The sequence below is a fragment of the Capricornis sumatraensis genome, chromosome 12, assembly GCF_032405125.1.
Source record: "Capricornis sumatraensis isolate serow.1 chromosome 12, serow.2, whole genome shotgun sequence".
Lineage (NCBI taxonomy): Eukaryota > Metazoa > Chordata > Mammalia > Artiodactyla > Bovidae > Capricornis > Capricornis sumatraensis.
In genome coordinates this window covers 41,396,106-41,408,323 of record NC_091080.1, presented here as the reverse complement: position 1 = coordinate 41,408,323, position 12,218 = coordinate 41,396,106, and the positions used below count along the sequence as shown (strand labels likewise).

At 44.3% G+C, this 12,218-nt stretch overlaps 1 protein-coding gene across 1 annotated transcript in view; it reads right to left on the bottom strand.

Annotated features, from left to right (window-relative positions):
• Positions 1-12,218, bottom strand: part of FLT1 (fms related receptor tyrosine kinase 1) — a 206,570-nt gene that overhangs the window by 138,607 nt on the left and 55,745 nt on the right. The window contains exons 4-5 of the mRNA XM_068984312.1: positions 4,191-4,315; positions 9-171 (exon numbers count right to left, since the gene is read on the bottom strand). Of these exons, the coding sequence (XP_068840413.1) occupies positions 9-171; positions 4,191-4,315 (288 nt within the window). The remainder of the gene's footprint in view (positions 1-8; positions 172-4,190; positions 4,316-12,218) is intronic.

Genomic DNA, 12,218 nt, shown 5'->3' with positions numbered 1-12,218 from the left:
TCACTTACTTTGCCGAATTATGAGATAGTTTAACTTGTACAAATATCCGTTCACTGTCGTCTCGCAGGTCAAAAGCCCCACTTCTCTGTAGGATGCTTTATGTATTATAAAACCCCTCCTACTGTCCCAGATTATTCTTTTTCCATCGGCGATCAGAGTATCAGATGGAAACTGGAAAAGGAAGAAATGTGTGTTCACAAAATCGTATTAGTGCTATGGTGAGAGCGTCACTCATAGTTTGTAATTTTTGAAATATAAGTTTTATCTCAAATGAGAATAGTGCAGGTAGAACCTCCAGGTTGCCATAATTGGTTCTTTAGTTTTCTTTGCGTGTAACAAATGATACATTAACCATGATAAATTATTGTCATCAACATAATTTGTTATTAGTCTTAGCAGCAAGCTGCACCCACCTAGGGCATACCTAGTTGTCATTTGTCAGAATTCTAGCAGGACCCTGTGTCTCTTCAAGCCTCTGGGAGTCTCTGTAACAAACTGGCCTGATGCTCAATAGGAAAATGAATTAGGAATTTTTTTCCACTAGGGCTGCCTGGTTATCTTCTTGGTCTCATCACTGGGAGCTCTTAACAAGCCAAACCTTGTCATCTCATTTTGCGTGATTTATTAAGGAGCTGGCTATCTTAAAAGGACTGTGCATCATCAGTGGTCCGCCAGGACTCACAGCATCAACTTGGCACTCATTGGGGTTATTATCACTCTGGGGAAACTGAAGGTACTGACTCTGCACCGGGGACGGCAACTCCCAGATGCTGCAGCTCCTGAGAGCAAAGAGAGCCGAAAAAGGATGTGAGGCCAGAGACAGTCGGGAATGACGTGCTCGCGAATTCCTAAAAGGACTGCTAAACAGCGAGTCCAAACAGAAGAAAAGAACCCACCATTTGATTCCCCCCTAATGCCTTTTCCTGCACACCAGAGAGTTAATCTAAAGCCTCTACTTTGAGTAAAGGGTCACTGCTCCACAGAGCTGCTGCTGCTGCTGCATTGCTTCAATCGTGTCCGACTCTGTGCGACCCCATAGACGGCAGCCAACCAGGCTCCCCCATCCCTGGGATTCTCCAGGCAAGAATACTGGAGTGGGTTGCCATTTCCTTCTCCAATGCATGAAAGTGAAAAGTGAAAGTGAAATCGCTCAGTCGTGTCCTATTCCTAGAGACCCCACGGACTGCAGCCTACCAGGCTTCTCCGTCCATGGAGTTTTCAGGCAAGAGTACTGGAGTGGGGTGCTATTGCCTTCTCCAGCTTCACAGAGCAGCAGAGCCAAATTCCCTGATGCCAGATTGTCAGCCAATTTCAGAGGCAATGGTCTGATGACTACTATTATTTATCCCCAGTTGGAAAAGGCAGGGGGATCAGATCACCTTCTCACAACAGATTATAAAGATTCATAGCATTAACTGGAGAAGGCAATAGCTCCCTACTCCAGTACTCTTGCCTGAAAACCCCATGGACGGAGGAGCCTGGTGGACTGCCATCTATGGGGTCGCACAGAGTCGGACACAACTGAAGCGATTTAGCAGCAGCACCAACAGCAGCACTAACTGCCATAAAGAAGCTCAAGTCTTCTCTGTCTTCTTTTTAAAAGTACACACCACCTTACACCACTCTATCCATTGATCCACAAGTATCCTGCTTGTGGAAGGAACGAATCGGACTGGGATGTGTGACCTGATGGCAGAGATTTCTGTTTCAAAAGCACTAGCTGCCTCTCCCAGTGAGTGTATGTCCACCCTGGTGTGCGTCCCCAGAGCCTGACATGGGTTTGAGATGAACTGCATTCTGTTTACGAAGAACTGAAAGCAATTAAAGGGTGCATTTCACGTTTTAGTACATTAGGAGGCTACTTGTAAACTTGGGAATGCTCTGCACTCCCTGGCAGGGGGATTGGGAGGGTGGGGAGGAGAAAGAACCTTCTTTTCTAACTTGGTGCAAACTATTAAAAGGAAAATCTCAGAAAAATTTACAACCGGGACTGAAATCTATCAACGCTTGGAAACATGAGAAATGCTTTAAAAACACGAGAAAACAAGTATGTGCTGAATCTAAAAGAAAGGTTAGCTGATGGACTTTCTCTGCACCACCAAAAAATACATTCAGTGTTCCTCTGCAGTGTGTTTCTTACTCCCGTCTATCCACGGCTGCCACTAGTTGCAGTCCACTGACAGAGCCACTTTATGTCTAGCTGACAAGAGCTACAACAGCAAAAGCCTACAGAGCCCGTCAGCTGTGGCAATCGCTGTATGTGTCCTAAAGAGGCAGGAAGATGGGCAGCCTTGCAAGAGAGCAGGGCACAGGGAGCTGTCACCAGCTGACCAGGGTTCTACTGAAGCAGGCCGGGGAAAAAGGAGAGGGAAGGGGCAGCAAATTAGAAAAAGAGGGACGGGAAGAGAAGAGGAAGGCAAAGACCTCATGGTAATGTCATGTCAGCATATATATGTAATTTTTAATAGGTTAGAATATTTTGGATATGTATATATGATATACCAAAATCCTTGTTAGAATTTTATGCTTCTCTCACTCGCTTTTCTTTTGTATCATAGAGCTGGGCGGGAAAACAGAGAAAAGAAGCTTTCCTTCCCGAAATGCTTGCAGGTAAGAATTCGGGAAAATTCCTCAGACAGACAAGCAACCTGCATTAGGGCCAGAAGGCAAGGGGCTTACATGAAAAGAGAAGTTTCATATCCCCATGGTTTGCTCCATATTCATCACAGAGCAATTATCATCTTGGACTAAGGGGAGTAATGCCAGGCTCTTGAAAACATCACTTGATAATACATTGATTATCGGGCATTAAACTGTTAGATATGTAACACGGATAGTAACCTGTGAATGGGCTTGCCTGTGCCAGGCAAGGTCCTAAGTGTCTTCCAAGCACCTCACGTAGCCTTCCTGACAGTCAGGTGAAGGGGTACTCCTGTAACTCTCCCATCTCTCCAGCGAGGACACCGCTGTGGAGGGAAGTCTCATAACTTGCCCATCTATCTGGGAGGTAAGTGGACAGGGAGGGGAGGAAGAATCCAGGCTGTATGATCCCAGCTTCTGCTCTGAACCACTCTGGTCCTCCTCCTACGCAAACAAAACCATCAGCAAAGGATGGAGGAGCTCGGGAGCAAAAGACGGAACATGGGCTAAAATGCTCCGTGTGGCCCCAAAAGCCCCTCAGTCCCTGGGAACCTCAGTTTTTTCTTCCACCAACCGAGTTTGACTCCCCTGGGGTTTCTTCCTCGTCTGCCACGATTTTATATTTCCTGGCAATGGCACCCACTGTGACGGAAGCCTTGGCCTGTCACTAATGGACTATATTGAAGATGTAACTCCATCGTGTAGCGGAGTGAATGCAAGGCATGAAGACAGGGAGATGCCTTATCACATTTCAGGATTCAGGGCCAATAGGTGATACTGAAAATCACTCTGGATTCTTCCAATTTAATTACCGTCACCACCTGAGTCCCAACCTCCATGTGATGGGCAGTGCCAGGAGATGCCTTAGACAGTGTTCATTTTTCCTAAGCTCTAAGCACCCAGGATTCACTGCAGTTTTCCATTTGCAGAGTTTTTATCTAATTCTCAGACTTAGCATTACCCCTAAAGTAACGAGCTGAAATACTTGGCTTGGCACATTTTAGAGATTTTTGTCTTTATTAGATTTTACTTGAAATCATTTTCCTTCTCCTCACATACAATTTACAACATAATATGAAGAAAACCCTCACTTATAGTTTTTTATTTCCCCTAAGAGGTTAAGTTTAGATGTTCGGCAAAAGATAAGCCTTTTGTTATCAGAGAATTCCCAACTCAGACCAAAGCAACAGTTCTCAGATGCCTGGAGAGGCAGGTATCCTGCCTGGCAGTTCTGCCTTCAGCCAAAATCTGGATAATTAATTTGTATACGCCATAGAATTGGTTTTTCTGACATTTACAAACGTTTGAATTTGTGGCAACGCATAAAAATTTTCATGATTTTGGTTCTTCTGTGATTCACATAGATTTATGCCCAGAACATTATCCTCTTATTCCATTTAAATACACACATGGGTATAACCTCTAGCACTCAGACTTCTGAGTAAAAGGCTGTTATAGAAAAATATGTCAGCAAACTATTCCAGAGACAGAAAATAACTCACAATACATTCTGCTCACTTGCGGTAAAGAGCAGGTGAGAGAAGTTTTACCTTTTTTAAAGTAACATTGATGCTGGGAGACGAGACCCGGCAGGGGATGACCACCTTCTTCCCTTCGGTCATATTTATAACCGTAGGGATTTCACTGTGCGTGTCTACGAAAGGTCTACCTGGATCTGAATGAGAAGAAAATGAAAACACACACATATAAATGACTGTATGATGAACACCCAGACACTGAAGCTGGCGAGGCGACGTAGGGACCACCATACACCTTCCCATTCATGTAACGCCCATACATCCATATTCTTCTCTCTCACCCAGCCCTCCGCGTTTCTGCCCAGATACAGAATGCTTCTCTAAGGAAACCGAATTCCTTATTCAGGTCTCGGCCTCCAATCAGCAGACCCCCGAGGCCCAGTCCCTACTTTGCAAATTGTGACCTGGGGGATGGGGTGAGGAGTGTTTAGGTCATTCAGAGAAAAAGCCGTGAAAGTGCCGAGTGAGAGTAAGGTGAATATTCTGCATAAACGCCTTCCCACAGCTTTGCAAAGGGCCTCAGGAAGCGCCCTCCTGAGCTTTTGTCAGAAGTCAGAGGGGGTGGGTGAGCAGGTCCGGCAGTGTTAGGAGCACAAATGACAGTGGAGAGGGGGGGACCAAGGTGTCAGGTTGGAGAGAGGATTTCCATTTGAATGACAGAAGCATGCCTCCACCGCTTTCTGCAGCTTAAAGGCCGACAAGTAAAACGAGAAGGTCTGAACTACTTCAGGGGAGGGGGGAGGAGAAGGCAGGAGAAGCAGGGTGAGCACCGCCTGTATTTCACAAGCACGTGTGTCCAGTTCTTTAGCCCGCACTGCACGACTACGAACAGCAAAGCATGCGCGAGTGTGCGCGAAGAGACCTGGAAAGGGCTTTACCTGATCCCCAAGAGATCGCCTTTAAAAGCATGGCACAGTCAACTACAAATCTGCCTTGCCTTTTACCTCTACAAGGGTTAAATCAGGTGCCTCTGCAGGGCCGACCTTCAACACCCTCTGAAGGGAGCTCAGGGTGGATAGCAGGAATGAGGCGCTCTGGGAAAAATGGGCAGAGTCAGTCTTCAGATAGTTAGATATGCTCAGGAGATGACTTTATGAGCCCAATTCTTGCATCTCCTCATATCTAAAAAAGCACTAAAAATCCTTCCTGGTGACATCTGCTCCTCAAGACAAGCAGAAATCTTCTGCAAAAAAATACTATATGCTTGATTGCACGTACTTACCCTTCACCAAAATCACATATATGTTGACCTTCCCCACCCCTCTCCTGCCTCTTTGGAGCAGTTTCTCAGAGCTATCTGAGTTGCTGTCTCGCAAGCTATAGTCCTCATTTTGCCCCCAGTAAAACTTAACTCACGACTCTCACATTATGATTTTTTTTTTTTCAAGTCGACAGCATTTTGTCCACCTCAGAGGTCAGAAGAACTCAAACCACTTGCTGGGCTTCCCTGCAGTTCCTGCAGGGACAGGACTAAACATTCTTTCAGAAACACTCTCGTAGTCCACCTCGCCCTTGGAATCCCCTGACAGCGATCTCTTCAGGAAGCACTGCTCTTAACTTCTCCCCCTGGACCCAGCCCTCCCTGTCCAGATGGAAAGAAGCCCTGTGCAGACTCTCCCCCGGGCCCCTACCTGCTCGCCGTTCAGAATAATCCTGGATGCTGAACAGAGAATGGAGAAAAATCACGGGCACGATGGGGGCCCTGGCTGCCCAGACTGACTGGGGGCTGCAGATGTTGTTATGAACTGTGTCTCCCCCTGCGGCGCCCCACCCCCCAATGCAAATATGTTCTAACCCCAGCACTGCAGAATGTGACCTCACCAGGGTCAGACAGAGTCACTGCCAATAGAGTTACTTCAGTTAAGTAGGTGGGGCCCTAGTCCAATAGGCCTGGTGTCCATATAAGATGATGGCCGTGTGAGGAGAGACACCCAGGGAGAATCACACGGAGACAAAGCAGAGACGGAGCAACGCAGTTGAGGTCAAGGCCACACAGGGTCGCCAGCCCCCCTCGGAAGGTAAGGAGAGGCAAACGGGGGCTCCCTACAGGCTTCAGGGGGGCACGGGACTGCCGCCACCTCGAGTGTCTAGAATGTGAAATGATAAAGTTCTGTAGTTTTAACACACACACAGCCACACACACCCACTCCACCACCACCAAAAAAGGGACCTTGCTGTAGCCCACTGAAGATGGCGGTGTGTGACATACACCAGAGAGGACCCTAGAGGGACTCGATCGATATAGCCCATCTTGGATGATCTGAAACCCCTGAACAATTCCTCCTGGTCTCCTGGGAAGCCTTCCTGGGCCAGCCCTTCCTGCTTCCCATCCCAGTCCACCTCAGGGGCTTTGCCAGCAGCCCCAGAACTCTCCTGTTATAGCACCTAACACACGACTTCCCTGGGTACACGTGGGATGATGACTTCTTAGGAGAGGAGACAGACGGTATTCATCTCTGCCTCATATGAAATGAATGAATGAGCCGGTTAACGAACTACTCTCCAACCCTGTCATTTTACAGATGAGAAGAGAGAGGCGTGAACAGGTGCAGAGAGTTGTCTCACTGTGAACAGAAACCCCAGAGGCCAGTTTCTTCTCCTGAGCTCCAGTCCAAGGATCCTTCCCTGCCCCACCTCCCCTCATCAGAGCCCGCTCCCTCGTCATAGGAAGCGCTGTTGTTGGCAATTGTTTTTCAGAGACAGGCTGATTGTCACAGTTCTCTGGGGCAAGTATGTGTGATGTCACACGGTCTGGAATTCCCAGACAAGGATGCTCATCGAGGGTCAGGGCTGGGGTGGGGGTGCCTTTGGGACAGCCTTAGGACAAGGCTCAGAATTGGGGGAGTGAGGGGGACAACAGATTGTGGTTAAGACCATACCTTTTAGGAGAATTTAGGGCTGACTAGTGACCCATTCCAGTATTCTTGGGCTTCCCTTGTGACTCAGCTGGTAAAGAATCTGCCTGCAATGCGGGAGACCTGGGTTCAATCCCTGGGTTGGGAAGAGCCACTGGAGAAGGGAACAGCTACCCAATCCAGTATTCCAGCCTGGAGAATTACACAGACTGGACAGTCCATGGGGTCACAAAGACTTGGACACGACTGACTTTCACTTCACGTCAGTGGTTAGGACTGGTACTTTCACTGCTGCTGAGGGCACAAGTTCAAATCCTAGTCCAGGAAAGATGAGCGGCGTGACCACACACACACACACACACACACACACACAAAAGCACTTCACAGCCAGGGTCTGAATCCTAGCTCTGGCCCTTATTAGCAGTGAAAGAAAGTGAAGAAAGTGGTCACTCAGTCGTGCCCAACTCTTTGCGACCCCATGGATAGCAGCCTGCACCAAGCTTCTCCGTCCATGGGATTTTCAAGACAACAGTACTGGAGTGGGTTGCCATTTCCTTCTCCAGGGAATCTTCCCAACCCAGGGATCGAACCCAGGTCTCTCACAATGTAGACAGACACTTTACTGTCTGAGCCACGTGGCCACAGCATTTCACCAATACCATCCCTCATCTGTAATACCTATCTCAAGGGTGACACAAATTCACACATATAAAATGTTTAGAATGGTACCTGGCAGATGTGTGCGTGTTAGCCATCAATTTTCTCATTATGAGAAATCTGAACTTGAGAAAGGGGGGTTAGGCTATATGAAAATAATAAATTATACTCAAGATCTAAACTACAGAAAGCACACATTTATATTCATATAATGGATAAAAAAAGGCAAAACAAATACACTAAAATGTGAGCCATGATTCCCTTTGAGTACTGAGTTGTTATTATTTTCTTTGTGACCCCATGGACTGTAGCCCACCAGACTCCTCTGTCCATGGGATTTCCCAGGCAAGAACACTGGAGTGGGTTGCCATTTCCTCCTCCAGGGGATCTTCCCCACCCAGGGATCGAATCTGAGTCTCCTGTGTTTCTTGCATTGCAGGCAGATTTTTTTACCATTGAGTCACCAGAAAAGCCCTTCTGTTTTTGTCAGATTTTCTAGAATGAGCATGTATGATTTTACAATAACATTTTAAATCATTGCATGTAAGTCTCAACATCTAAAGCGTTTTTACTTGAGGAAAACTATAAATTTTGCATGTGATTTACATCAGTTTGGTCCAGTATACTAGAAGGAGGCATTAACTATCACATTAATAGTTATATGTCTATTAGGAAGGCTCAGTGAGTGTAGTAGCATCTGTAGAGAGGAAGAGTTAATTATACGGAGACAAAGATTCACTTATCAGCACAAAATTCCTCCCCTGAATAAAACTGCTGAGCTGGACATCCAGGCAGGACTACTGGGATTCGATCAATTCCTTTCCTTCCTCCTGAGAGTCTATATTTTTATCTCCTTTGTGAGTCCCAAGGTAAACACAAACACCAGGAAATGGTTTAATTCATGAAACTAAATTGTAAATCCTTCACATTTAATTTACCGTCTCCTTAAGCAACCATTTTCAACAAAGGACACTGGCATAAAATGTTCCTGAGGAAACAGTAAACCTTGGTGTAGTCATTTTTAGTCTAATGAATGCCAATCCCACAAGAAAACAAAAACAGCTAATGCAACATGCCTTTGAATTTCACCTTGCCCTCGGTTCACGCTGGATCCCTCGAACACCTGAATTTCATGATATCTATTGGCCTTTAAAAGTCAATGTCAATTTTAGCACTGGGCCCACTGTTCAAAAAATATCAGAACTTCAATGATTGGTGTCCATCCCAGCATAATTCAAAACACACCATTTGTAGCACAGTTAATAGTGGCATTATAAATCCACTATGTTTACAAATGAACTTATGCCTACAGATACACACACACTATTCTCCAGGCTTATTAATAGTATATTTCCTCTGCAATTTGCTTCAAGGAAGGGCTAAGAATGAACTTGCCTGACATATTATAATACAAACATTTTTTGTTTTGTATGACCACAGATACAGAAGAGGTCACGGTTCCATTAATATCACTAGTAAAACCACTTACTACTCCCATAGGACGCATTTATCATCGTCACAAAATTAAAAACGACTTCTAAACCCAGCCAGCGCCGTGGAGTGGTTTCCTGAGACCAAAGTGGCTGGTTGTTGAAAGAGTGAGGAAGAGCTGCTCCGGAGACCGCTGGTGTACCCGTGGTGCAGACACACTGTCACCAGGGACTCAGGCCACACCCAGAGGCAGGGAGGTCACACCACCATCCCCTCTCTGAACTCTTAGAACTCAAAGCAGTGACAGGAAACTGGCACAGAATGAGGTTTTCTCATCCAGTTGGAGTAGCTGGGCTGCCATCCTTCAGGACAACGGGCAGACTTGGGCACAGGGGAAGATCAAACAGGGACCCTTGCTCAGGGTGGTATTATACCTACTTTTTCAATGTGTTTTTCCTTTTGAAATCTGTAATCACTCTGGCATATCAAGGCACATAGACATAGAGGTCCCAGCATGGTAGGCTTCATGCCACTCTATTTCCCAAGGGCGTTACCTAGGAGCTCTTCTATGGATTGTGGAGCAAGTGAATGGCCCAAGGATTTTAGGGGGTTTTTCAGACTGAAGAGGAGCTCAAGAGTAAAAATCTTATTTCCAAGTGCTTGTTCATTCCCATGATTTTCATAAACTTTTTCTTGATTTCCTTTTCCTTTAATTTCATTTACCTTAATTCTTAAGTCCTGGTCATGAGGGCTCCTAATTATTTTCAAGGAGGATGTAATTTTAATTTATTGGGCATGAAGTGAAGAGGATAAGGTAATTAACCAACACCACGAAAAGGATCCTATCTAGAAATGAGAGTTTTCACATGGCACTTTTGACTTTAGTTGCCCACCAAAGCTTTTGAGAATTCAAAACAGAGCTTTGGAGCAACCACAAGAAAGCTGAAATAGCTATACTAATATTAGATAAATAGCTATTGTTGTTCAGTTGTTAAATATTAGATAAAATAGACTAAAACAAAAAACATTACTAGAGATAAAGAGGGCAGTTTGTAATAATGATAGAGTCCAGCAGGAAGATAATTATTTCTTTGGAAGGAATGATGCTAAAGCTGAAGCTCCAGTACTTTGGCCACCTCATGCGAAGAGTTGACTCATTGGAAAAGACTCTGATGCTGGGAGGGATTGGGGGCACCGAGGAGAAGGGGACGACAGAGGATGAGATGGCTGGATGGCATCACGGACTCAATGGACGTGAGTCTGAGTGAACTCCGGGAGTTGGTGATGGACAGGGAGGCCTGGTGTGCTGCAATTCATGGGGTCACAAAGAGTCGGACACGACTGAGTGACTGAGCTGAACTGAAAATGAAGAGACAATAATTATAAATATATATGCAACTAGCAACAGAGCACCAAAACACAGGAAGGAAAAACTGACAGGATTGAAGAATAGAAAATTCAACATTAACAGATGAAGATCTCAATACCTTACTTTCAATAATGGACATAACAACTAGAGAGATGGCTGAACAGGAAATAGAGAACTTGAACAATGCAGATAGCCAACTAGATCCTAACAGACATACACAGAACCCATCACAGCAGGGTATACACTCTTCTCAAATGCACACAGAACATTCCCCAGGATAAACTATACACTAGGCTATAAGACAAACTCCAATAAATTTAAAAGGATAGAAATAATACAAAGTATGTTCTTTGACTACAGTGGAATGAAATTAGAAACCAGTAAGTGAAAGAAACTTGTTGTTCAGTCACTAAGTCATGTCCAAAACACCAGTAGAAAAAAATTCTTGAGTCCAAAAGCTAGTTCTTTGAAAAAATAAACACAACTGACAAACCTTTTGACAGACAAGCCAAGAAAAGAGAAGGAAAGACAATAAGATCAGAAAAGAAACAGTAGGTATTACTATCGACACTACTAAAATAAAAAGAATTATAAAGGAATAATATAATTGCATGCCAATAAATTAGATAACAGATGAAATAAACAGGTTCCTAGAAAGACAAACTACTGAAACTAACTCAAAAGAAACAGACAAACTGAATATACCTATAAGAATATACCTATAACTGAATAAACTGAATATACCTACAAGAAAAGAGATTAAATCAGTCATCAAAATACTGCCCAGAAAGAAAAACTCAGGCCCAGAAGACAAGTGAATTCTACCAGATATCTAAAGAATGAACACCAATTCTTCACAAATTTTTCTAAAAGAACAAAAGGCAAAAAACTTCCCAATTCATTCTATGAAGCCAGTGCTACCGGGATACCAAAACCAAAGACATCACAAAGGAAAAACAGGTCAGTATTTTTTATGAATGTGGATGCAAAAAAGCTCAATTTCCAGCAAACCCAATACCTATAAAAGAATTATGCACCTGACAGAGTGGGTGTTCCAGGAATGCAAGACTGATTTAACTTCCAACAACCAGTCAATGTCATTAATATATAATATTAATGGAATAAGAAACAAAAATCTCATGATCCTTTCATTAGGTACAGGAAAAGCATTTGACAAAATCCAAACCCTTATGGAAGACAGTATGGAGATTCCTTAAAAAACTAGGAATAAAACCACCATATGACCCAGCAATCCCACTCCTAGGCATATACCCTGAGGAAACCAAAATTGAAAAAGACACATGTACCCCAATGTTCATTGCAGCACTATTTACAATATCTAGAACATGGAAGCAACCTAGATGTCCACTGATAGATGAGTGGATAAAGAAGTTGTGGTACATATATACAGTGGACTATTACTCAGCCATAAAAGGGAACACATTTGAGTCAGTTCTAAAGAGGTGGATGAACCTAGAGCCTATTATACAGAGTGAAGTAAGTCAAAAAGAGAAAGATAAATATCGTATACTAACGCATATATATATATGGAATCTAGAAAGATAGTACCAAAGAATTTATTTGCAGGGCAGCAATGGAGAAACAGACATATAGAACAGACTTATGGACATGGGGAGAGGGGAGGAGAGGGTGAGATGCATGGAGAGTGTAACATGGAAGTTCACATTACCATATGTAAAATAGATAGCCAATGGGAATTTGCCGTAT